Raw genomic sequence first — 23861 nt, forward strand, 5'->3', positions numbered from 1 at the left:
ATCATGTCTTCGTGAGATCCCGAGGCAGAGGACCCAGTTAATCCATGCTCAGACTCCTGACCCACAGACACTGTGAGGTAAGGTGTTTCCAGCTGCTAAGTCTGTGACTGGCATTTGTCTCGGGTCATCAGAATAATTTAGAAGAGCCAGGATGCCAACACAGGTCTGAGTTAAAAACTCGTTGCCTTCTCTCGTGGATCTTCCTTTTCGGGCAGCGATTTTCTGAAGTGGGACCTAAGAACCGTCCAGGGGAGAGAGGAACAGACAGTGGTCAAGAGACTCCATGAAACACAGAAGGCAGGCGATAGGTATTTTTAGGTCTATGTAAGGTGGTATTTTTTTTCTTTAATTTGACAGAGATTATAAGTAGACAGAGAGGCAGGCAGAGAGAGAGGAAGGGAAGCAGGCTCCCTGCTGAGCAGAGAGCCTGATGCAGAGCTCGATCCCAGGACCCTGGGATCATGAACTGAGCCGAAAGCAGAGGCTTTAACCCAGTGAGCTGCCCAGGCGCCCAAGGTGGTATTTCTTTTTAAAAGACTGAAACAGTATGCTTTATTAGCATTTGACCCCAACATCAGTGGGGCTGCCTCACCGGCTCTGTAGGCCAGCCGGTCCCATGTCCCGAGTGGGAGAGCCGGTGCTCTGAAGACTGGGACGTCTCTAATTAGGAGGCATAACTGTGACATCACTCCCCCATTCCCATCACACAGACCAGGCCCCGTGGGTCCAAGGCACAAGCATTATGTAATGTGAATATTTCCAGAACACGCATTTAAACACTGTTCCTGGAGAGACATCAGAGATGGAAGATAACACTAGCAACAGAAGCCCAAGGAAACTTCGAGGCTGGCCTTTCTCCTCTGCTTGGTCTGAATTTCCATCAGCCGCATCACAGGGCTGAGAGGCAGCAGGCAGAGCCCTTGTAACCTGAGCCCACAGGGAACAGCCTTAAATGTTTCCAGGTTTGCGGAAACAAATCATGAATTCTAAGACCAATAAGTTAATGTGTGGATTGTTCATTGTGTAGAATCTGGCACACAGGAAGGTCCGTGTTAGCTACCATTGTCATAGACCAGAGCCATAAACGGAAGGACTGATGGAAAGGACACACTGGTGAGAACACAAGAATATCCCACTTTCCTAGGAAGAGACTGCTCTGTAGCCATGGTAACAAGCAGCTACCCAGCCAGGGGTAAACCCGTTAAATGGGTCCAAGACAGCTTGCCCCAGGGAACATTCTTGACAGGCCAACGAAGGACTCCCCTCAGCTTCTGAGGACTCAGCCGGTCAGGAGGGGTTCACTCTGATGAGCACACCTGTGTATGCCACGCAGTCTTACCCGAGGAACTGCAGGTCACAACTCCCCACAGAGACTCACCCATCCCTGAACTCCATGCTTCCCCCAAACCCCAGCCTATGGAAGATCAGCCTGTGCTTCTCTGAGACCATGGTAGACCAGTTCTGCAGGACGCTAAGCATTTCATTCATTTATGTCGAGAGAGTGATGCTAACACCACCCTTTGCCTTTCAGATTGTGCTTTAATTTTTTCTAACACCAACAGGTTTGTATCAGCCACATCTGGGGGCCTCTCTTAGGACCTAAGTCCTCCCACTCTTCCCCTGGATCATATCCCCACTGCTCAAGGTCATGAGGTGCTTATTCCCTAAATGCGCCCAGTGCTTATTTTATTTGGTTTTCTTCACATGCCTGAGGTAGGACAGACATGTCATAGACACTGAGATCCTAGGGTCAGAACATTACAGCCTATGTTGGAGGCAAATGCAATAAGTGAATTACATGGGACATATGAGAATGGTCACCAGTGAGGGTTTCGTGAGAACCGGAACTCGTATTCCATTTCTGAGAGGGAGCTCCTGGGTACAGCTTGCCCCAGAAGACTGCTTTTATGTTCCTCCATCAGAGCGCGTGTGTGCGTGTCGGTGGGGGGCAGTTCTTGTTTTCAGTTTTTCCACCAGTACCGGTCATCTTCATCAGTAGAATACCAGCGGTCACCAATTATCATCTGTGGCTTTTGTCGTTGGACCTCCTCTAGCAGCTTCCTTGTTTGAGTGGGATATTGCCATTTCCACAACCTGGGGAGGCAGAAAGGGGACACGTTACTCTGGGGATTTGCTTCTGACTGCTTCTCCTTTCCTTAAAAGTCCTGAAAACCCCACCAAGGATTTGAAGACTCTTCTCGTACTCTTTTTTTGTTTGTTTGTTTTTTTAAAGATTTATTTGACAGACAGAGATCACAAGCAGGCAGAGAGGCAGGCAGGGAGAGAGGAGGAAGCAGGCTCCCGGCCGAGCAGAGAGCCCGATACGGGGCTCCATCCCAGGACCCTGAGCAGAAGGTAGAGGCTTTAACCCACTGAGCCCCCCAGGCACCCCTCTTCTCATACTCTTGAGGCGCTCCATAGAAGAATAGATCCCTGCATGTGCAGGTGTGCTGGGATGTATTTGTGCTGCACCAAGCTTCTGTAAGCATCAGCCTCTCACCACGGTCCCCAGAGACAGGCACGGTCACTCACCCATCCGTGAACTCCTTCCTGAGAACCTGCTTTGTGCCGGGTCTTGTGACAAGGTGTGGAGGCAGGGTGGTGAGTAAGGCTAAGTGCCTGCCCTCGCGAAGCACGTGTGGTGGGCAGGAGAAGGAGGTATTCAGTAGGTACACAGCGTCGTCTCCGTCTTACAGACAGGGAAATTGGCTCCCAGATGGTCCCTGAGTAAAATCCAGGTCTGACTCTTCAACTGCTGAGTCCCATGATCACGGGCTCAGTTTACCCAAAGCTACACTGCTTTGTGAGTCATTGATACAAATATGCTCTCTTTCGGCCCAGTCTCCTGCCTTTGCATCCTATTTGCTGAGATGTCGCTGGGAGTTCCCCTGCCCACACCGAGGTCTCGGAGTCTGCAGAGCTCTGTCTTCCAGTCCGTCCTGGCCCTCACATCCCCCACTACAACCACCCTGTTACGTCCATACACTGACACTGACCGCTGTAGGACCCCAACCACCGTCTGCTCTTGAAACCAACAGAGATCAGCCAGCCTCCGCAGGCTGTCCGTCCTAACCGTTTTTCAGTGGGTGGTTGGGTGGCCATCTCCACCATCTGTCCTCATGACTTTTCATATTCCCAGCTGACACTCTGTGCCCATCACACACCGACTCCCTACCCCCCTTCCCCAGCCCCTGGTGCCACCGCTGACCATTGGTCTCTATGACTTTGCCTGCTCTGGGGACCTCACTCAAGTAGGACCCTGCACTATCCTCTTCCTGCATCTGATTACTTCACTGAGCATAATAACAGGGAGGTTTGTCCCTGTTACAACAGGTGTCAGGATGTCCTTTGGTTTTAATGCTGAGAGACAGTCCACTGTGTGGACAGATCACGCTTCATTCACCCATTCGCCAGACAGCAGACACCTGGGTTCCTTCCACCTCTGGACGTCTGTGAATGATGCTGTTGTAAACGTGGGTGAACAAGTAATTCTTCTAGATCCTGGTTTCAGTCCTGTTGGGGGTGCGCTCAGAATTGCTGGGTCATACAGAAATTCTACTTCTGAAGGATAAACATCTTATTTGCATGTTGTCTCTCTGTTCTTCCTCAGACCTTCCAGAAGTAAGGCCCGTGATATCAGGCACCTTGCCTCTGTCTCTACCCCTGCATCCCCAGGACGGTGCCTGGAGCACAGTGGGTGCTTACTGGTTGAACAAGGATCTGGTTGTCGAGCCTCAGGATAAGGGGTTCCTCCCCCGACCAGCATACCTGCAGCAGAAGGGGGTGTGTGTCTTGGAAGATAATTGCCAGGGACTCACCCGATTATCTGTAGGTTGCATGTGGGCTGCACAAGGGCCAGACACAGCGTTGTCATTCCTTCAGGGCTGAGATCGTTCCGCATCAGATTCAAGCTGGTCAGGCACTGGCTGCCAAGGATGGCTGTGGCGAGGGCCTTGCAGCAACCAGAAGTCAGTCCACACGCTTCCAACCTGCAGGGCCAACATGCCAAGAAATGCCTCCAAAGTTCAGTGACTGACCCTTCAACCCATTGGACTTCCAAGACAATGTTTAAGATGGGGGTGGTGGTGGGCTCTACCCCTGGCGTTTCTGGTCCCGCAGTTCTGGGGGAGGAACCTGGACATTTCCATTTCTGACGATTCCCAGGCAATGATGCTACCTACCCCGGCTGCTGGTTTTCCTGTTAAGAGGCGCTGGGTGACTTAATGACAGTTGTGTAAAGAATGCAAAATGTCAGGCGAGAGAGCTTGCAACCAGGAAACAAAACAAGAAACACAGAGAAAGACTTGCTGAGAACCTGCACTTCACCCAGAACTGGAGAGACAAGAAGGAAGCCAGATGAACGGGGCAAGAAGTAGTTATAGGGGTGGGGAATTGCTGGCCCTTGTAGGAGGGAGGCTGGGACACATCTGAGCCACGGACAGTGAACCACAGGGGAGCCAGAGGTTCCCTGTGCGAGAGGAGGCTGGGCATTGTAGGTCCCATTAAGGATTTAGGATTTTATCCTAGGAGCCGCCAATGGCTGGACAGCTTCGTGAGATGTAGTAACTGGATGGCAGCTGTGTTCTCCTGTGTTGGAGATGCGTGTCGAGGTACTCAGAGGGGGACAACAAGCTATGATACGGTTTACCAGGTGGAGTGAAACACTGGCCACCATTGAAACTGGGCAGTGAGCAAGCAGGTTTTTAATGTCCCAATCATCCTAGACTTTGTGTGTTTGGGATGTTCCTTGATAGGGTAAGAAGTTGTGGGGTGTGCTCGCATAGTTTTAACTGCCTATAGTTGGATGGTGAGGTAGGTTTGGATAAAGCTTACTGTTATTATTGGTTTTGCTTCTAAAATACTATCAAAACCTCCGTGAAAACAGGAAGTCTCTACGAGGCAGACTGTGGAAAGAGGCAAGGGGAGGGAATTCCGTGAGCGCACAAGGCACAGCACGGATCCCCCACGGGAGTGAGGTTAAGCTGAAAGCGGTAGGGATCCTTCCCTCATTGTTTCAGAAAGAAGGGAGCGTGGGGACAGATATCAAGTGGTTTCATGGTGGAACGTCCAGGGCTTTCCCCGGAAATGGCTTTATGTTGATGCAAAGGGGTCGAGCTCGTTTCTTGAGCAGCTGCAGAACGCGGGTGGTTCCGATGGGATCGTGAGAGTGGGGACACCACCTCGTTCAGCAACAGCGTGCTCAGCTCCCCCTTCCCCTCCCCAGCCCTCACACCCGGGGCCTGGGACCTCGGGCCGCACTCACCCCAGCCTGCACACAGAAGCCCTCCGGTGCCTCAGCCCCTCGCACAGCGCCATGATGCCGTCATCTCCCAGGGCGTTCACAGCCAGATCCAGGCTTTTCAAGTGTTTGTTCCTCGTGATCACGCAGGACAGCTTCTTGCAGCAGGTGGCCGTGAGGTGACACTTAACCATCCTGCAAGAGGAGAACCCGTGTCCTTTGAGGAGCGTGCTAGAGGGGGGTGGTGCCCAGAAGCCTCGGCGGAGCTCTCCTCGACTCCTTCCGCACCGGGAACCTTTCTGTCCGTCCCTGGGAGTGGCTCAGTCTGGGCAGCGTCCGGGGCTCAGGTGAGGAGGGCTGGTAGTGGCGGGCGGGGAGCTCACGGGATGGGGCTGGAGGGATCTTTGGAAGAAGAAGAGAGCCTGCCAGAGGGTGCTTCCCGCCTGCAGGTGGGATACAGATTCTCCCTGGTGGATGGAGAGAAAGAGACAGGGAAAAACACAAGTGAGGAGAAGCTGGGAGAGTCCCTGAGAGGGTGAGAAACCAGGACAGATGACAGAAGGTACCGAAATGCTAGATGGGGTTGGGGTCCGAAAGGAGAGGGGTTTTGTGCTTCTGTTCCCAGGATGAATGGGGAAGATGAGGACGGAGAAGGCCTCTAGCGGATGACTCATCTGCGTAGATGATGGAAACAGCTCCTCGGTCTCCTGTCTTCATCTAAGAATAGAACCATCCCCTGGGGATGAGAGCGCCCAGCTTCACGAGGCGTCCACACTGAGAGTGAGCAGGAGCTCAGCTGCCAGGGCTCACACCTGCCCACCAGGTGGAGTGGCCAAGCCTCAGATGCCAGCGAGGTTCGGCGATGATAGTGAGGACACGACCCCCAGCACGTAACTGTGACCCCAAAGAAGCGGCACCTCCAAGTGATTAAGCGTTAGTGTCTACACCGTGCCAGAGTAGAGCTTGAGATGACGGGTTTGTGAACACAAACGTAGGAATGGACGCTTGGGTGGGGAGCACTCAGATCTGTGGGCTACGATCTCTATCCGGTTTCTTTCTTTTGTTTATTATCGGAGAAGGAGAGATATTAAAATGGTCCTACTTTTTGGTTCGCTGATTTTACCTTTGTCACTGAGAAGACGATACTACCAAGGACACAAAGATTTAGAAGGCACGCATGACTAAAACATTGGGCAGAAGCCCAGTGTCCAGCTTTGGGGGATTTTTAAAGTTATGATGCATCATTAAGGGGAATTCCATACCTTACCTAGTTTAGGATTATGGTCTGCAGATCCTCAAGTGAGACCAGAAGGCCAGGTTTTGGCTCCTAAGGGACTTCTGGTCTCCCCTAGAAATGGCTGGTAGGGGGACTACGTGAGTCTAGACACGTGAAATGTTGAAAGCGCTGGGCCTGCCATGTGGCAAGAACCCTCTCAGCGGTAACCGCTGGGATCCTTTCTTTGTAATGATTGTGCCTCCAGGAGGAATTTGCCGAAGTATTAACAACATTAACTGCTCAGTTGTTAGCCTGGGGATGTATTTCCGCTCATCAAGGACTTTTAACTTTCCTGTAGTCTGTTTAAGGACAGAGTACTCTTATTGAAGAGAAACATTTTAATAAAAGGTAAAGAAATTGAGCCCTGGAGGGAGAAGGTGTTGAGAGCGAGCCCTCCCTCTCTACCCTACATACAGAATGAACAGCTGAAGAGTCACTTAGGGCAAGCAGAGGTCTTGTGAGGGGTGAGCGGGTTTTGGAAATCGAGGGTGATGTAAGCTCCAACAATGGTATCATGGGGCTCCTGTCCGGACTCCTTCCCATGTCCTTCCCACACTCACTGTGGCAGACCTGGGAAAACAGGAGCATCCGTTGACCCAAGTAGACCCAATTACCAAGAACTAAGTTTTGGTACCAGTCTTCCCACTCACGTCTCTGGACTTGCTAGGAACCCCAGGCCCCAATATGGGAGAGCTGACCCCCCAACCACTATTGAAACTTACTCCAGGTCCTGGAGGTGACAAGATGGTTCCATCAGGACCTCACAGAGAAGGTTCATCCCATCATCTTCCACAGGGTTCATGCTGAGGCTCAGATGTGTCAGACGTTTGTTGCCCATAAGGGCGAACGCAAGAAAGCCACAGCCGGCGACATCCAGGTTGCACTCATTTAGTCTGTAGGACACACACAAGGGAAAGAGGAAGGTCATACCCATGACTTGGCGTCACCTTGGGTAAGTCACTTCTGTTGGCCTCAGCTTCCTCCTCCTTTAAGAGGGAATTATGTAAGGGAGCACACTTAAGGAGGTTTCGGCTTGGGTGACAGGATGACCGTCCAGTGCTTGGCAAAGTCTGGCCAAATGCACGCACCAGATGTTCAAGATCCTCTTTTTAATTTTCCTTCGTACTTGACGTGTCACTTTCCTATGACCACCGTAACGAATTACCATGAACTTAGTGGCTTAAAACACACATCCATCTTGGGGGGCACCTGGGTGGCTCAGTGGGTTAAAGCCTCTGCTTTCGGCTCAGGTCATGATCCTAGGGTCCTGGGATCGAGCCCCACATCAGGCTCTCTGCTCAGCAGGAAGCCTGCTTCCTCCTCTCTCTCTGCCTGCCTCTCTGCCTACTTGTGATCTCTGTCAAATAAATAAATAAAATATTAAAAAAAAACCACACACCCATCTTGTAGTTCTAGAGTTTAGTGGATTTTTACTGAGGCAAAAATCAAGGTATCAGTAGGGCTGTGTTCCTTCTGGAGACTCCAAAGAATTGGTTTTCTTGCCTTTTCTGGCTTTTTATAGGGATGCTCAAATCTTTGGTTCCTGGTCTTCAGTCAGCATCCCCTGTTACTGTATCTCCTCTCCACTTCTCCTTTCCCTCATAACAACCCCTTCGAGGACATTAGGGCTACTCAGATAATCCAAGATAATTTCTCATCTCAAAGCCCTTAATTTGATCACACCTGCAAAATTTCTTTTACCACGTGAGTTTACATATTTACAGGGACCAGGACATGGACTTTTTTGGGGTAGGGGGTCACTCTTCTGTCTACCAACCTCAGTATCTCTCCATAACTTACTCACCGAGGAACCTTGGAGCCCACAAGGTAGACAAGCACATTCAAGTTATATTCTTTAACAGAATTTACGGCCACAGATAGACCATTAGCCTATGTTGATTTTTTAAATTACAGCGTTATTGGTGAGCTAACTGGTCAGTGGGGGTGAAATGGCAAAAAGGGAAGGGATCCCAGCAAGGCAAGCTGACGTGTGGAACAGGTGTGACACTGGTCTCTTGTTCTCACCAGCGGACCAAAGATGTGGGCTGGAAGAGGACCCTGGCCACGGGTGGCAGCTGTTAAAGCATTTAAGGAGACTGCTTGCTGTCCACTACCTAGAGGACACGGCCTCCCCTAGCTGTGCGTGTGGTACTGTCTGGAGTGCTGGGACACCACCTCTGTGGCTGCCGACCCTGGGTCACCAATACCATCATCTGAAAATCTCAGTTATCAGCTTCCCCTCCCAGAACCTAAGCTCTGTGAACCCAGGGACCGCACTGGTCCTCCCCGCAACACCAACAACTGAGAATGTTCGCTGGTCTCCTGTGCTTAATGGTGTTAGTCCTCATTATTCATGGGATGTGCATTTGCACGTTTGTGTGCTTGCTAAGATTTGTTCACTGCCGCCTGAATCCGTCCCCGTGGCCCTTCACGGACGCACGTGTGTGTGCACAGCAGAGCAATATTCAAGCCGCCCGATGTACACGCTCACCACGGAGGGTGAACTCGTTTCAAATTCGTTGTCAACAGATCTCCTTTCCATGATCCAGTTAGTGCCACGTTTTTTGCGTTTTTGTGATTTTTGTTGGTGATTTGGTTGTTTAAGTTGTGGCGCTCACCGGCTGGACTGAAGTCCAGCCCTGCATTCCCGCGCGCCTGCGCAGCTGTGCTGGTGTCCGGAGTACGTGCTTCGTAGAGGAGCTTTGTTCCACCGGGAGTTACAGCGCTGTATGCCCGGAGCGCCACGAGAACGAATCAGCGATACGCATTCAATAAGGGGTCTTCAAACAGAAACACACAAAGCAAGGTTAGGCGCCGGTTCATTGATGAAAACGAGACTGGAGGCTCTCAGGAAACCTAGCCCTGTGCTCCTCTGCGAGCGCTGGTGACTTAGTAGACCTGAACTGCAGGAAAGAATGAGAACCGCCTGGATTTGGATAAACGAGGACTTCCCATGGCAGGAAAACAGGCAGACGTGGGCGTCTCCATGCACGGAGGGAATCGGCAGGACGGGACGCTGCCCTCATCTGTCCCCTTCACTGTGTAACCATGCTCCCATGGCTCTGAGCTTGGCTGGGGGACATGCTGTTTGTGAAAAAGCAATGCCGTCCCCCCCAGGAAAGCGAGCTGGACTCACATCAGCCTCTGTAGCCCGCAGCTGGGCAGCTTTATGGCGCAACACAACAGATTCACGCCTTCGCGCCCCAGGCTGTTGCTTGACAGGCACAGGTGCGTCAAACTCCGGTTGCTGATGAGGGCGGAGGCCAGGTCCCGGCAGTCGGCAGCTGTGAGGCCACAGTTCCCCAGTCTGCAAGGAGAGAGCCAGGGGTGGGGGGGGGGTGGGGGGGGTGGGGAGCATGAGGTCTGTTCTGAAGGTTCCCTCCCTCCATCCCAAGGAAGGGACAGAAATGCCAGCCCGTGGCTGACCATGCCCTCAAAGACATATGATGATGTCACACTGTGTCTTGGATTTAACTTGCAAACCCAACCCTGATGTTCTGGGTGGCCTGGGTGACGAGATCTGCCATCACCCACAACGGGAAACACATGGACGAGGTCAGCCTGCTCCCCCTCCAGGTGTCTTTGCTCTTCACATGTGCCATGAGGTGTTGCTGAGAAGAGGGACCCCCTATTTAGAAGGTGACCTTCCCAGTCATCTGTGTCTCAGAGCTCAGTACACAATAACACTTAAAAACGAGAAGTTCGTTGTACTTCTCTCATGGGATTGTGTCAAAGTTAAATGAACTAACACATCTAAAGTGCTTAAAATCATGTGAAAACAAGCATTTACTCCATATTACCGAGAGCGGCTTATTTGGATGAAGAACTACTGGCTGGCTTGGATTAGAAGGGGGTCAGGCTATGTAGGCCTGAAACACGTCACTTTGGCATAAGGATGATCTTGAGCTGAGAGCAGCTGAGAAAAAGCAGACACAGGAAGGGCTCTGTGTTCTCCCCCATCTGCCTAAAACAGGGCGTGGGTTTCTCTTGTACATGTGTCCCTCCTCTTTGGTACCAGCAAGAGAATAACCCTTGCACCAAAGATGGACAGGACATGGAGAAGGGTCATCATATAATCCTTACCATTAGTTCCTTCTCATATACTAGTCACCTACCCACAATTTATCAGCCCCTAGAAGCCCCAAACACCTTTTGTCTAGTCACTTCTCTGTAATTTAGTGTAACTTTGGTAAAATGACATAGAAGCTTGAGTCTAACCACTTCTTTGGGGTTCTCACATCTTTTCTGTGACGCCTCCTTGCCCATTAAAAAAAAGTAGTACCAATAAAATATGTGTGCCCTTTCTCTTGTCAGTCATGAGTTTAATTTGCAGGCCTCAGACACTGAGCGTAAGAGGATAGAGGGAACGTCTAACCCCTACAGACTGAGGGAGAGAAGATATGTTGCTTCTAAGGTGATCCTTTCCCCCTCAGGACTTTATAAGGTAATTGGTATCATTTTGTTTTTAATTTTTTCTAGGACTTTAGACTCAAACTCCCCATGAAAGCAGGATGTTATTGACATGACATGCTTTGGGAGAGGTGTGGGAAACAACTTCGCCCAGACTGTAGGTCAAGGGGAGATTTCCTAGCCTTAGGTGTCAAACCAGAGCTCGGGTTATAGTTTTGCTTTTTATTCCCTATGTGACCCTAGACAAGAGATGTCCCTTCTTCTGGATTCTATTTTCCTTATCAGCCAATGGGGTGGAAATACTTCCTAGCCAGCAGGCTGTGAGGATGGCATTCATGGGACGAGAACACTGAACACACAGCCTGGTGTTCTAGGACCTCATGGATGGCAACTCCAACCTCAGGCTAAGACTGGGATTTTGGTGCTGGTGAAACTTTCCAGTATGTAACACAGCAGTACTAACTATGAGTGCAATGCCGTATGTTAGATCCCAGATCTTACGTGTCTTTTAACAGTACATCTGTACCCTTTAACCAACTCCTCCCCGTTTCTCCCCTCAACTGCCAGCCCCTGGCAGCCAACATTCTTCTCTCTGGTTCCACACCTTTGGCTTCTGCCCTAGACTTTTGTATTGTTCAGAGTTTGGTAGCAAAAACACAGATGTTATTTACTGAATTTTTAAATACCTCAATATCAGGGCACTCCCATGGGGTCAGAACTCCCATTGTAACCCTTGGCTTAGGCACCCACTAATTCCTCTCCTTCCACCCCACCACCTGGGCCGTGTCAGTTAAGAGAAAGGATCCCTGCCGGAAAGAAACGCGACTCACATCAGCTTCTGCAGAGCACACTGCGAGGCTGTCAAGGACTCACAGAGAGCCTTTACACCCTGGGTCGCCAACTTATTTCCTACCAGGCTGAGAGATTTTAGGCTGATGGATGTAACAAGGATCTGGGAGATCACCAGGCAACAGGCGGGAGTTAGTCCACAGTGATCCAACCTGCAGATATAAACAACGGGAAAAACATTCTCATTTCTCACCCCAAAGCAAATTTCCTTGTGCGCCAGCTACTCTGGCCATGTTGCTGATTTCTGGACACTGTTCGCTCTAGGTTCAGGGTCTAAGCACCTGCTGTTCCTCGTGTTTGAACTGCCCCTCCTCATCCCCAACCCCTCATCTTTATGTGGTTCGGTTTTTCATTCAGTGTCACCTCTACTGAGTCAGCCAGTCTCCAAACCTTACTTAACTGTGCTGGCCCACCCCACCTCACCCAAAACCCCCCTCTCCAGCATTACTTCATGCATAGCAAGGATTGACAATGTTTGCACTTAAAAAAAAAACTGAAGTATATCTTACATGTAACATTGTATAAGTTTAAGGTATAAGCATGTTGATTTGAAACATTCATATACTGCAGTGTGATTGCTGTGGTATCAACAGTGGGTACCTCCATCAGGCCACGTAATTCTTTTTGTGGTGGAAATAATTAAGACCTAGTCTCTTAGCAAGTTTTATGTTGATAATACAATGTCATTGTCTGTTAAACTGTGCTCTAGGTCTCCAGGACCTGTTCACCTACTAGTTGCAAGTTTGTATCTTTCAACAACATATTTCTACTTTCTACCCTCCCCCCCCCCCCCCGTGGCTGATAAACACTATTTTACTCTGTTTTTAGGCGTTCAGCTTATTTAAGATTCCATACGTGAAATCATAGGGTGTCTGTCTTTCTCTGACTTTTATCAGTTTGCATGATGTCCTCAAGGTTTCTGCGTGTTGTTGCTAAATGCAGGATTTCCTTCTTTCTCAGGACTGTTTGCGCTTGTTTATGGTTTGTCTTCCTCTCTGGAACGGTGTCTCGATGACCCTGGCTTGGGATGGCAGACACACGTGGGGCAAAGCCAGACACACATGGGGTAAAGCCAGACGCTCATCCATAGTTGCTCTGGGTCCATTAAAGCTCAAAACAGACCTTGTGTTTCTTGGTCTCGGCAGAAGCATACAGTACTAGTGTCTTTAGACCAAGTTAATTTAATCAGCAAAACATGCCCAGGATCTACAAATCTGTGGTAACAGCTCTGAACTGAAAAGGACCAAAATGGCCCCGGACAGGTGAATGGCTGTGCTAACTGCGGTGCATCCGTCCTACTGAGTGGTACTCAGCCCTGAAAATGAGCATGCACTGACAGATGCAGCCGAGGGGCATCAGCTGATTGAAAAAGAGCCGGTCTCGGGGGCAGGTGCCTGGGCGGCTCGGTCAGTTAAACATCTGACTCTTGGTTTTGGCTCAGATCCTGATCTCAGGGTCATGAGATTGAGCCCCACATCAGGCTCCACACTAAGCATGGAGTCTGCTTAAGATTCTCTCCTTCTCCCTCCCCTAACCCCGCTCTTGCTCTAAAAAAATTTTTGTGTGTGTATGTGTGTGTGTATGTGTGTATATATGTATGTATATGTGTGTGTGTATATATATACACACATATAAAGAAAAAATATATATTGTGTGTACACACACACACACATTATATATATATATATATATATATATATATATATATATATATATAAAGAAAAAAAATATATGTGTGTCTATATACACACACACATATATATAAAGAAAAAAGCCCATCAGGGGGCAGTGACATACTATAGGATTCTACTTAGAAAGCATTGTCCAAATGTCCAAAATTATGGAGATTGTAAACATCAGTTATTTTCAGGGATTAGGGATGGTGTGGCTGGAAGAGGGAAGAGGGTGATGACCCCTGATCTTGGGTATGGTGTGGTTTTATAAGTCCCCACCTGTGACCAACAGGTAGAGAAGGACCTCCATGTGATGGTCAGTGTCCTGAGTTTGATGTTGTGTCATAGTTACGTAAGGTACAACTCCAAGAGAAACTGCCAGGAGGGTTGCTATCACCTCATTTCTTATCTTTACGAAACACTGATGATCACAGCTTTGTAGTAAAGCTTGAAATCAGGCAATGTGATGCTTCCCGTTTTGGTTTTCTTTTTCAACATTTCCTTAGTGATTTGGGGTCTCTTCTGATTCCATACAAATTTTAGGATTGTTTGCTCCAGCTCTTTGAAAAATGCCAGTGGAATTTTGATTGTGTAGATTGCTCTAAGCAGTACAGACATTTTAACAATGTTTATTCTTCTGATCCATGAGCATGGAATGGTTTTCCCTCTTTTTGTGTCTTCTTCAATTTCTTTCACGAGTGTTCTGTAGTTCCTCAAGTATAGATCCTTTACCTCTTTGGTTAGGTTTATTCCCAGGTATCTTATGGTTCTTGGTGCTACAGTAAATGGAATCGATTCTCTAATTTCCCTTTCTGTATTTTCATCATTAGTGTATAAGAAAGCCACTGATTTCTGTACATTGACTTTGTATCCTGCCATGTTACTGAATAGCTGTATGAGTTCTAGTAGTTTGGGGGTGGAGTCTTTTGGGATTTCCATATAAAGTATCATGTCATCTGCGAAGAAGGAGTTTGACTTCTTCATTGCCAATATGGATATCTTTTATTTCTCTTTGTTGTCTGATTGCTGTCGCTAGGACTTCTAATACTATGTTGAACAACAGTGGTGAGTGGGCATCCTTGTCATGTTCCTGATCTCAACGGGAAGGCTGTGAGCTTTTTTCCATTGAGGAAGATATTCACTGTGGGTCTTTCATAGATGGATTTTATGAAGTTGATGAATGTTCCCTCTATCCCTGTACTCTGAAGAGTTTTAATCTGTTTTAAAAGGTAACTGAGAGTATCTGGGTGGCTCAGATGGTTAAGCATATGCCTTCTGCTTAGGTCATGATCCTGGGGTTCTAGCATCAAGTCCCATATCTGGCTCCTCGATCAGCAGGACCTTGCTTCTCCGTCTGCCTCTGCTTCTCTCTCTCTTTCATGAATAAATAAATAAAATCTTTTTTTTTTCCTAAAGAGGTTGGAATCTTACTTTATTTATTTGACACAGAGAGATCACAAGTAGGCAGAGAGAGAGAGGGGGAAGCAGGTTCCCCGCTGAGCAGAGAGCCTGATGTGGGGCTTGATCCCAGGACCCTGAGATCACGACCCGAGCCAAATGCAGAGGCTTTAACCCACTGAGCCACCCAGGCACCCCGAAATAAATAAAATCTTTTTTTTAAAAGATTTTATTTATTTATTTGACAGAGAGAGATTACAAGTAGGCAGAGAGGCAGGCAGAGAGAGAGAGGAGGAAGCAGGCTCCCTGCTGAGCAGAGAGCCCGATGCGGGACTCGATCCCAGGACCCTGAGATCATGACCTGAGCCGAAGGCAGCAGCTTAACCCACTGAGCCACCCAGGCGCCCTAAATAAAATCTTAAAAGGTAACTGAAAGTTACCTTTTCATCATAGTTAAATATGCATAATGAAGTTTACCACCTTGCCCATAGGTGCACAGAGGGGCACGTGAGGTCCGCCCATGGACGCCATCCAGCACCACCCTCTCCAGGCGCCCTCTTCCTCTCTCACGGGTTTGCAGCTTGCTGCGAACATTTAGAAAGGAAAGCCAACAAGGGCAAAACTGAAAATGCAGCAGCCACGCCCAGAGCATACCTCAGCGACTCCAGCAAGCAGCTCGGGTGTCTCAGCGTTTGGCACGCCATCATCAGGTCAGCCTCCTTCAGGTGAGTGCTCTCCAAGTTCAGGTATTTCATGTTATGGTTGGTAATGAGAACCATCCAGAGATGACGAAGGCCCAGGAGAACCTGAGCATCTTTAAATCTACTCAAGAGAAAGCGGAAAATATGCACGAGATCCGGGTGACAGCCGTGTCCCAGTTTTCCTCTCACCATTTGCATTTATGTATTCTTAAAGATTTTAAAAATTGTGTAAGTGATCTTACACCCAGTGTGAGGCTCGAGCCCACAATCCCCAGATCAAGAGTTGCACGCTCTACCCACTGAGCTGGCCAGGTGACCCACGCTTACTTAATTTAAAGCAATGAATTCATGAGCATGTGTGAGACATCAGGTTCTGGAAACAGTGTCAAGGGATGCTGATACCCCAAGATCTCAACAAGGAGCTGAAGGAGAGAGTTACACTGATGAGTGAAATACACTCAGTCCATTGAGAATGGAGCTCCAGGGGCGTCTGGTTGGCTCAGTCAGAAGAAAAGGCAAATCTTGATCTTGGGGTTGTGAGTTCAAGCCCCGTGCTGGGTATAGAGATTGTTTAAAAATAAAATCTTAAAAAAAGAAGAGAGACTAGTAGAACTATAAACAGATTTGGTCAAGTTCAGGCTGAAGAGAAAGGTCAAATATCAGACGAGCGTGTATATTGTGACACCATTTGGATTAAAAAAAGTCATTTGCCAATATATACATATAGTTGCATGGGAATTTTATGAGTTGTTAATAAGGGAGGTAGGAAGTTGAAGAGGACTTCTTCTGGAAACCCCTGTAACATCCAAATCTTGTTACCACACGTGATGGGTTACTGCTGAGTTACAAATACACACATGATGGGTTACTGTGTTACAGATACAGGGATGACACAGACTTGGGCTCATCACTGCTTGGCAAGAGCTAAGAGCAGGGGTTCCCAGGGGCAACGCTGCAGAACCTTTGTCTGTGGCAGAACTAGCACTTCATCTCCTACTCCGGGAGCCTGGGGAGTACCCTGAGGTCTACCACAGACCCAGGACCTTACCAGGGGTTCAAATATTTGTTACCTTATTAATGAACATAAAAGCATTAAGAACTGATTTAAAGCCTCCCTCAAGTCAAGTACTTTGGTCTTGCAGTGGCCTCATGCTCCAGCCATTTGCCTACAAGGAGCTCCCCATACCTTTGTCCCTACTAATGAACTCCTATTCATCCTTCAATACCCAGAGTGAATGAGCCTGCCTTCATAATCCCTTCACAGGGTCTTTAATTTCTCCCCATTTTGTGCCTCTGGGAGCTTGGCTCCTGTATCTTCCACAACAGCTATCTCCTCTGATTACATTCTTAAATGGATCTTTTCTGGTAGGTGGAAAAGAGAGCAGTGACATAGCCACACCAAGGGACATGGACATGTGGGGGGTGCCAGGCAGCCTTACATCAGATTCTGTATTTTACATGTTGGCTGCCTCAGCTTGATGCACAGGGTCTTCATGGCCTGTTCATTCAGGACGCTGCCGCTCAGGTCGAGTTCCCGCAGGCTTGGGTGGGTACTGAGCACGATGCAGAGACTTTCCCAGCACTCAGCAGCAAGGGTCTTGGCTGGCATCCTACAACAGAGAAAGAAATAGATACTGGCTTCCACAGGATGGGATTTAACACGAGCAACCGCCCCAGTGGTGTCAGAGGAGAAGAACCAGTGTATGACGGCAGGACGTGCATGGCTTCAGAGGTGCTCAGGTCAACTTAGTGGCGCCGCCTTGTGTTTTCATCACCTGCTCTCACACCCACCCTGCCCCTTGAACATTTTAATACCCTGGGGGGGGGGGTGGACACACGAAGACAACATGGAGTTGCCAGCCTCTGAACTGGGTTTGCCCTTAGATTCTGGCACCCCCTTGAATGGAAAAGGGCACAGCCACTGTGGAAATCAGTATGGAACTGCCTCAAAAAAGCAAAAATAAAGCTACCCTATGATCTAGGAATCACATCTGTAGGAAAGAACTGAAATCAGGATCTGTGCAGTATATCATCCCCGACAGCCGAGATTTGGAAACGAATGTCCGCTGACAGCTGACGGATGAGTGAAGAAAATGTCACCACACACACACCAGGGAATGGTACTCAGCTTTAAAAAAGAAGGAAATTGCAGGAGAAGGAATGAACCTAGAGTACGTTATGGTAAGTGAAATAAGCCAGTAACAGACAGACGCATCCGGTCTCAAATGTTAACATTTAAAATAGCCAAACTCTCGGAAGCAGAGAGAGGATGGTGGTTGCCTGTGGCTGGGGGTGGGGGGCGATACTGGTGGAAGACTATGGAGTTTCGGTTACACGAGACAGAGGTCTATGAGGAGTAACTATGTGAGGTGGTGGGTATGGTAATTAGCCTAATCATGGTGATGATTTTCCAAATTGTACATCTTAAATAAGTACGATTTTCATTTGTCAATTGTACCTCCATGAAGATGGGAAGGAAGGGCTGTGCCTGGGCGGCTCAGTTGGTTAAGCATCTGCCTTCAGCTCAGGTCATGATCCTGAGGTCCTGGGACTGAGCCTGCTCTGTGGGGAGTCTCCTTCTCCCTCTCCCTTTGCCCCTTCCCTAATTTATTGCCCTCCCTAATAAATAAAATCTTAAAAAAAAAAAAAGAGGGCATGTGTGGTGGTGGGCACTGGGTATTCTACTCAACTAACGAGTTGTTGAACATGACATCAAACACCAAGGATGTATTATACGTTGGCTGATTGAGCATAATAAAACAATGAGGATAGGAAGAAAAAAAGACTAAATGGTAAAAAAAAAAAAAAAAGAATAAAATGAAAGACTCACCCTTGGGGAATGAGGGGCTGTGCATCGGAGAACTCATCCTTCGAGAGGCTCTGTGGGACTTCGATGTGGATTCTCTGCAAATACCGGCACCGCTGCAGACAGAAGGCGGACACCAGCATGTCCGTCCGGTGCCCTATCGGAAGCCAAACTTCCTGGAAGCTGTCCAATGCCAACCGGACAAACTCCTCGTCCTGAGTCTCAAAAAGGCAGTGGAAGGCATCCAGCAAGTCCGGCGGGGTGCAGGTGCCTGGCTGTCGCCCCAGCAGAGAGATCCAGCTCAGAAGCCCCCGCTTCAGTGCCCGGGGGACACAGCACCCGAGCAGGACCTCCAGAGCCCCCGTCCCCTCTTTGCTCATGAGGCCGAACAAGAACCGCTTCATCTGGTGCAGGTGGGAGTCGGAGCCCGCCGGTCGGAGCGCCACCAACCCCTGCTTGAGCACAGGGCAGGGATGACTCCCTGTCTCCAGTCCTTCTAGAACATAGTGCAGGGCAGCACAAAACTCCTGCAGGCTGATGTGCAGGAAGGAATAGCAGCACCTCTCCCGGCGGCCGTCCTGGAGGAGGAGGTCTGTGTGAAGCAGAGCAGAGAGCTCAGACTCCCGCAGTCCATGGGCGCGGAGGTCATCCGCATAGAACACAAACTTCCTGTGCCACACGCCTTGCACAGCCAGGAGGCACAGGCTCCTCAAGACGGCAGTCTCATCCTGGCTGAGACGGCGCCAGGAGGCGTCTCGTGGGCCGAGCTGGTGGAACACGAACGTGGTGTACAAGCCTGTGAGAGTGTGGCAGGGAGGGGAAAGGCATTCTCCACACGCCTCCTGCAGGTTCAAAGCCTCACAGATGAGTGACCCCAAGACGGGGACTTGGCACGCGTCCAGCAGCGAGCGGCTGTTGGCCACGGCACGCAAGGCTTGCATTTTCTGATGCTTGTTTTTCATGTGCCGAAGGAGCAGCTGGACCCTCTTCTCCACGGAGATGCCCCCCACGAGCAGGTAACGGGGCGACGTGAGCATGGATTTGAGCTTCTCTATGCCCGTGTCTCTGACGGTGATCATCAGCGAGGACTCCGGGAGCAGCACTTTCTTCAGCAGACTATGCATTAGAACAGACGGGGGGCGCTTGTCTGCCCAGTCTTCACAGAGACTCGCGTCGTCATCTTGGAAGGCGAAGTGCAGGTCATCAAAACCGTCAACGATAAACAAGAGCCTTTCTGGTTGGGACATGATCTCCATCATTGGAACTGGGGAGTCTGGCCACTCTCCAGAAATTAACTCTGCAAAGCTGCCCTCCCTCATGCACTGCATGTCTCTGGCACGGAGGAAGAAGACGTAGGAGAACCTGACCTGGTAGAGTTCACCCTGCGCCCAGCACTGCAGGACCCTTTGGGCCAAAGCGGTTTTCCCGATTCCTGATTTTCCGTGCAAAACCACAGTGCGGGGCTGGAAGCCCGTCTGGTCTGGATTGAAAGCTCCCAGCAACATTTGCATTTCTGGACAGTCAGAGGCAAGGTGTTCAAAACCATGGAATTCATCCGACTTTGCAGCAAATTTTGTCATCACGTAGCCCTTGTAGTCCCTTGTCTTATCTCCACAGCCCAAGTTGGACAGGGGAAGGGAGAACAAAAACAGGAAACAACATTTGAAGAAAGTCTGGAATTTAGGGAAAAAGAAAAACCAAAACAAACCTCCAAACCCCGGACCTAGAATCAGTGGCCCTAAGTGAGACATGGTTCTTGTGTTCCTTCCTACTGAGGACAAGCTCCGTCCCTCCAAGACCACTTCCACAAAGCTTAGGAACATCCTACAAACTCGCTCTATCTGTCCCCTTTGATTGTTCTTTTCAGCACTTAATACCTGATACATCACGTCTTTGTTGGCTTCCTGTCCTTGTCCCCTCAGTAGACCCCGTGCAGGGACTTAATTATTTACTGTTGCATCTTCATTATTCATGAGGATGCCTGGCACCCTGTGGACACTAAGTATATGTTAAAGGAATGAGCTTTGCCCAACAGTCCTACATGGTCTCTGAAGGACAGAGAGGCTTGGGGAGCGGAGGATGTGTGCGCCGTGGCCTGAGTTCGAGGCTTGTGAGACAGGTGTGCATCTCCAGCAGCTCTGGACTCCCGTGGAGAAACCCCTCCAGGCGGGGGTCCAGCTCTGCACAAAAGGTCAATCATGGCCCTTGAAGGGAGACAGATCCTGTTTGAAATTCTACATTCTGCTGTATGCTGTCAGTTTCTGAGCCTCAGTTTCCCCATCTCTGAGAGGAGATTAACATCCTCTTAAAGTGTTGCAGTGAATATTTAAGAGAGAATGTGCCTTCAAAAAATTTATTAGTCCAGGGCTTGGCAAAAATGACCAGTGGCCACTACTGTCATTACAAACCATAATTCCTTCACATTATCTGGTTTTATTTTTATCCCAGCACTTTCCCTAAATGGCAACTTTGATGCATCTTGTTGTCTAGCACCTAGACTGTGAAAGAACTTTATCTCCATACTTCTGGCCTCTTCAACGGTCTCTGCCATCTGCTAGGTACTCAGTAACACGAGGGAAATCCCTCCAATCCTGGGTCTTTACATTTGCCAGTAATACTATTATCTTCTAAAAAAAAAAAAAAGGCAGCACGACTCTCTCTGTACGGGTGTATAAGGCAATGACTATCTCTACATAAAGTCTCTACAGAGAAGTTCTACATCTTAAACTTCATTATTCCGTATCAGGGACAGGTATTCAGGGACTGTATTAAAACCACAGGAAGCAGGGCACCTGGGTGGCTCAGTGGGTTAAGCTTCTGCCTTTGGCTCAGGTCATAATCCCAGGGTCCTGGGATCGAGTCCCACATCGGGATCTCTGCTCAGTGGGAAGCCTTCATCTCCCTCTCTCTCTGCTTGCCTCTCTGCCTACTTGTGATCTCTCTCTCTCTCTCTCTTAAATAAATAAATAAAATCTTTAAAAAAATTTTTTTAAAAGGATGAGCTTTTTGGTACATCAATTTCCAAAAAAAAAGAATCGAGTAATATTACTTAGGAGAGCCTGCTGTCACCTCCTTGACGGGTCAGCTACAAATTCATAGAATCACGGCACCTGGGATCTCATCTTCATTTCGTGTTTGGTTTGATTGACATAACTGTACATGGCCATGTGTAGATGTTTTACTATGTTCCTGTCACATCTCTTCAAATGGTAGGTATTCCCAAAATAAAGGTTGGCAGAAGGAGCTGAGGGGAAAAAAAGGATTACCACTAGCCAAGTAATTTTGAACAAAGAACTTGCCTACTCTTGTCTCTATATTTAGCTCCTGTCAACCGAACTTGTGCTTGACACTCAAGTTCACCAGGATCACAGGTTTTTGGAATTTCTCTTTGTGACTTTAGATGATCACAGTGAACACACAGGACTCTGTCCTTGGTGATGATTCTAGGAGCTCTTGGGGAAGAGACTAGTGTACAGAGATGAGTGCAGCTGAGTGAAGGGACAGTACCACCCAAACTCCATTCCAGGATGGAAGAAAAAAGTCAATCAGTTTTCTTTACCTTGTTCTTTGATCTCAGCTGATATGGCACCACCTTGTTCTATAGCTTGTGAAATTTCTGCAAAAAAGAGAGGAAGGATGAATTCCCCCCCTCTTATGTAAGTATTCGAATCAGAGAGGGCACAGACCCACGTCTCAGGACCAGTTTGAAAATGGCAGCCGCTGGCTCAGTGAGACAGACTAACTGTACATAAAAGGAGCACTGGATTCAAAATCCGAAGCTATGAGGTTCTGATTTCATTTCTGCTTTTAACTCATTGGAGACCTCTAAGCAAATCATTAGCATGAGGGATAAAACTTGGTGGATAGGAACCAAGGGGGTCTCTACTCAGACATAGGATGTAAATGGGAATTCTGTCACTTCCTACTTATGAGGTCTTCGTCAGCTCGCTGGGCTTACAGGCTTCTGTATGTTAATCTGTAAAGCGAGGAGAACTGTTCCTCTGTTGTGGAGTTGCCTGCCTATACATGCAGAGTTTGGGCAAGCCATCTGGCCTCTGAATCTGGACAGCTGGAATTACAGTGACTACCACACAGGATCCTGTTGAGATTTGTGAGATTAAAGGACGTGACACCATGCTTGACAGGTGGTAGTTCTGACTGACAACAGTAATTTAGAGGGGCTTCCTAATGTGGCTGGTAAGACCCCAGGCTTCATCTTTTTTGTTCCTACTACCAAGATTAGTCAGACAGTGTCTTCATTCCACATCATCACTAAATCCTTAAGTAATCCATAAATGCATAATATAATTTTATCCATGGGAAGATAATATATAGGGCTCATCTGGTTAAGCTGACATTTACATTAAATTTGGAACGATTGAGGGGCACCTGGGTGGCTCAGTTGGTTAGGCAGCTGCCTTTAGCTCAGGTCATGATCCCAAGGTCCTGGGATCGAGCCCCGCATCAGGCTCTCTGCTTAGCAGAGAGTCTGCTTCTCCCTCTCCCTCTGCCTGCTGCTCTGCCTACTTGTAATCTCTATCTCTCTGTTGAATAAATAAAAATCTTTTTTAAAAAGTTGGAACAATTGATAACCTCTGGGATTCTGAGACTCTGACTCAGCAACTGCTCAGACTTTGGTTTTGAAGGGGGTTTTCCTAGCCGCAGCCCGGACAAAGCTGCATCAACAGGAAGTTGGTCCTGATTCTTCCAAAGTGTTAGACTTTGCAGTCAGTGTTGACTGCTGGAAGACTGGTGATGTGCCAGTGGTAGTGTGGTTAATATTGGGGAATGCTTGCTGTCTATGAAAGCCTACATCTTTCCCTCTATGTTGTGGCTTTACTGCTTTGATCCCTTTTGTTGGTCTCCCTTTCCTTCACTGAGGTATGGGGTACATGAATACAGGAGATTTGCACGTACTTTGTCCACAGATGTAACAGAATTCCACAGAGCAGTGCCCGGCAGGCACCAGTACACAGATATTTCAGGAATTGTATTGAGTCTGATTTCATGCTATCTGGAGCTCTCCACCAAAGCATCCAAAACAGACCCTCAGGTGGATGTTGTCCTGGCAAGGTCATGAAGTTGCCAAAACTGAAGATGGAAACCCGAAGAGTCATAAGAAAACTTTAAGATCAGAGTTCTCTTGGATTTTGAATAAGACAGACCATGATTACTAGATCCTCAGGGCCCAGGGCCAGGCTAGAAAGAACACTGGACCATCAGAAGTCATGGTTCGAGTCCCGGGCGTACCAGTAACTAACTGCCATGTGGCTTTAGATGTACCCATTGTCCCAGCATGTCCACACTGACCTGGCATTTCTTTCATGCTTGGTTCCTCTTTCTTCATTTGTGTAGAATTTTCTTGTATTTCAGCCAGTGAATATTCTGCAACAGAGAGAAGATGACACGACTGTCTTAGTAAAGTCACAGCAATTACCCAGACTAGGGATGAGAGCATCCTCTGCCCAAATTACTGAGGGGAACCAAGAAAGCCTCTGGATCTCAGTTT

The 23861-nt window shown here is 48.5% G+C and overlaps 1 protein-coding gene across 1 annotated transcript; it reads right to left on the reverse strand.

The window, feature by feature from the left end:
* Window positions 1-216: 216 nt before the first annotated feature.
* On the reverse strand, window positions 217-19932 carry LOC309853292 (NACHT, LRR and PYD domains-containing protein 5-like; the record flags this gene model as incomplete). Its single annotated transcript, XM_082711131.1, has 9 exons — window positions 217-2094; window positions 3819-3989; window positions 5264-5434; window positions 7238-7408; window positions 9652-9822; window positions 11756-11926; window positions 15500-15667; window positions 16986-17156; window positions 18377-19932. 9 exons carry the CDS (start codon window positions 19930-19932, stop codon window positions 1962-1964), a joined length of 2883 nt encoding a protein of 960 aa, XP_082567257.1. The 3' UTR covers window positions 217-1961.
* Between the last annotated feature and the right edge of the window lie 3929 nt (window positions 19933-23861).

Source organism: Mustela nivalis (genome assembly GCF_964662115.1).
Source record: "Mustela nivalis genome assembly, chromosome: 18".
In the NCBI taxonomy this organism is placed as follows: domain Eukaryota; kingdom Metazoa; phylum Chordata; class Mammalia; order Carnivora; family Mustelidae; genus Mustela; species Mustela nivalis.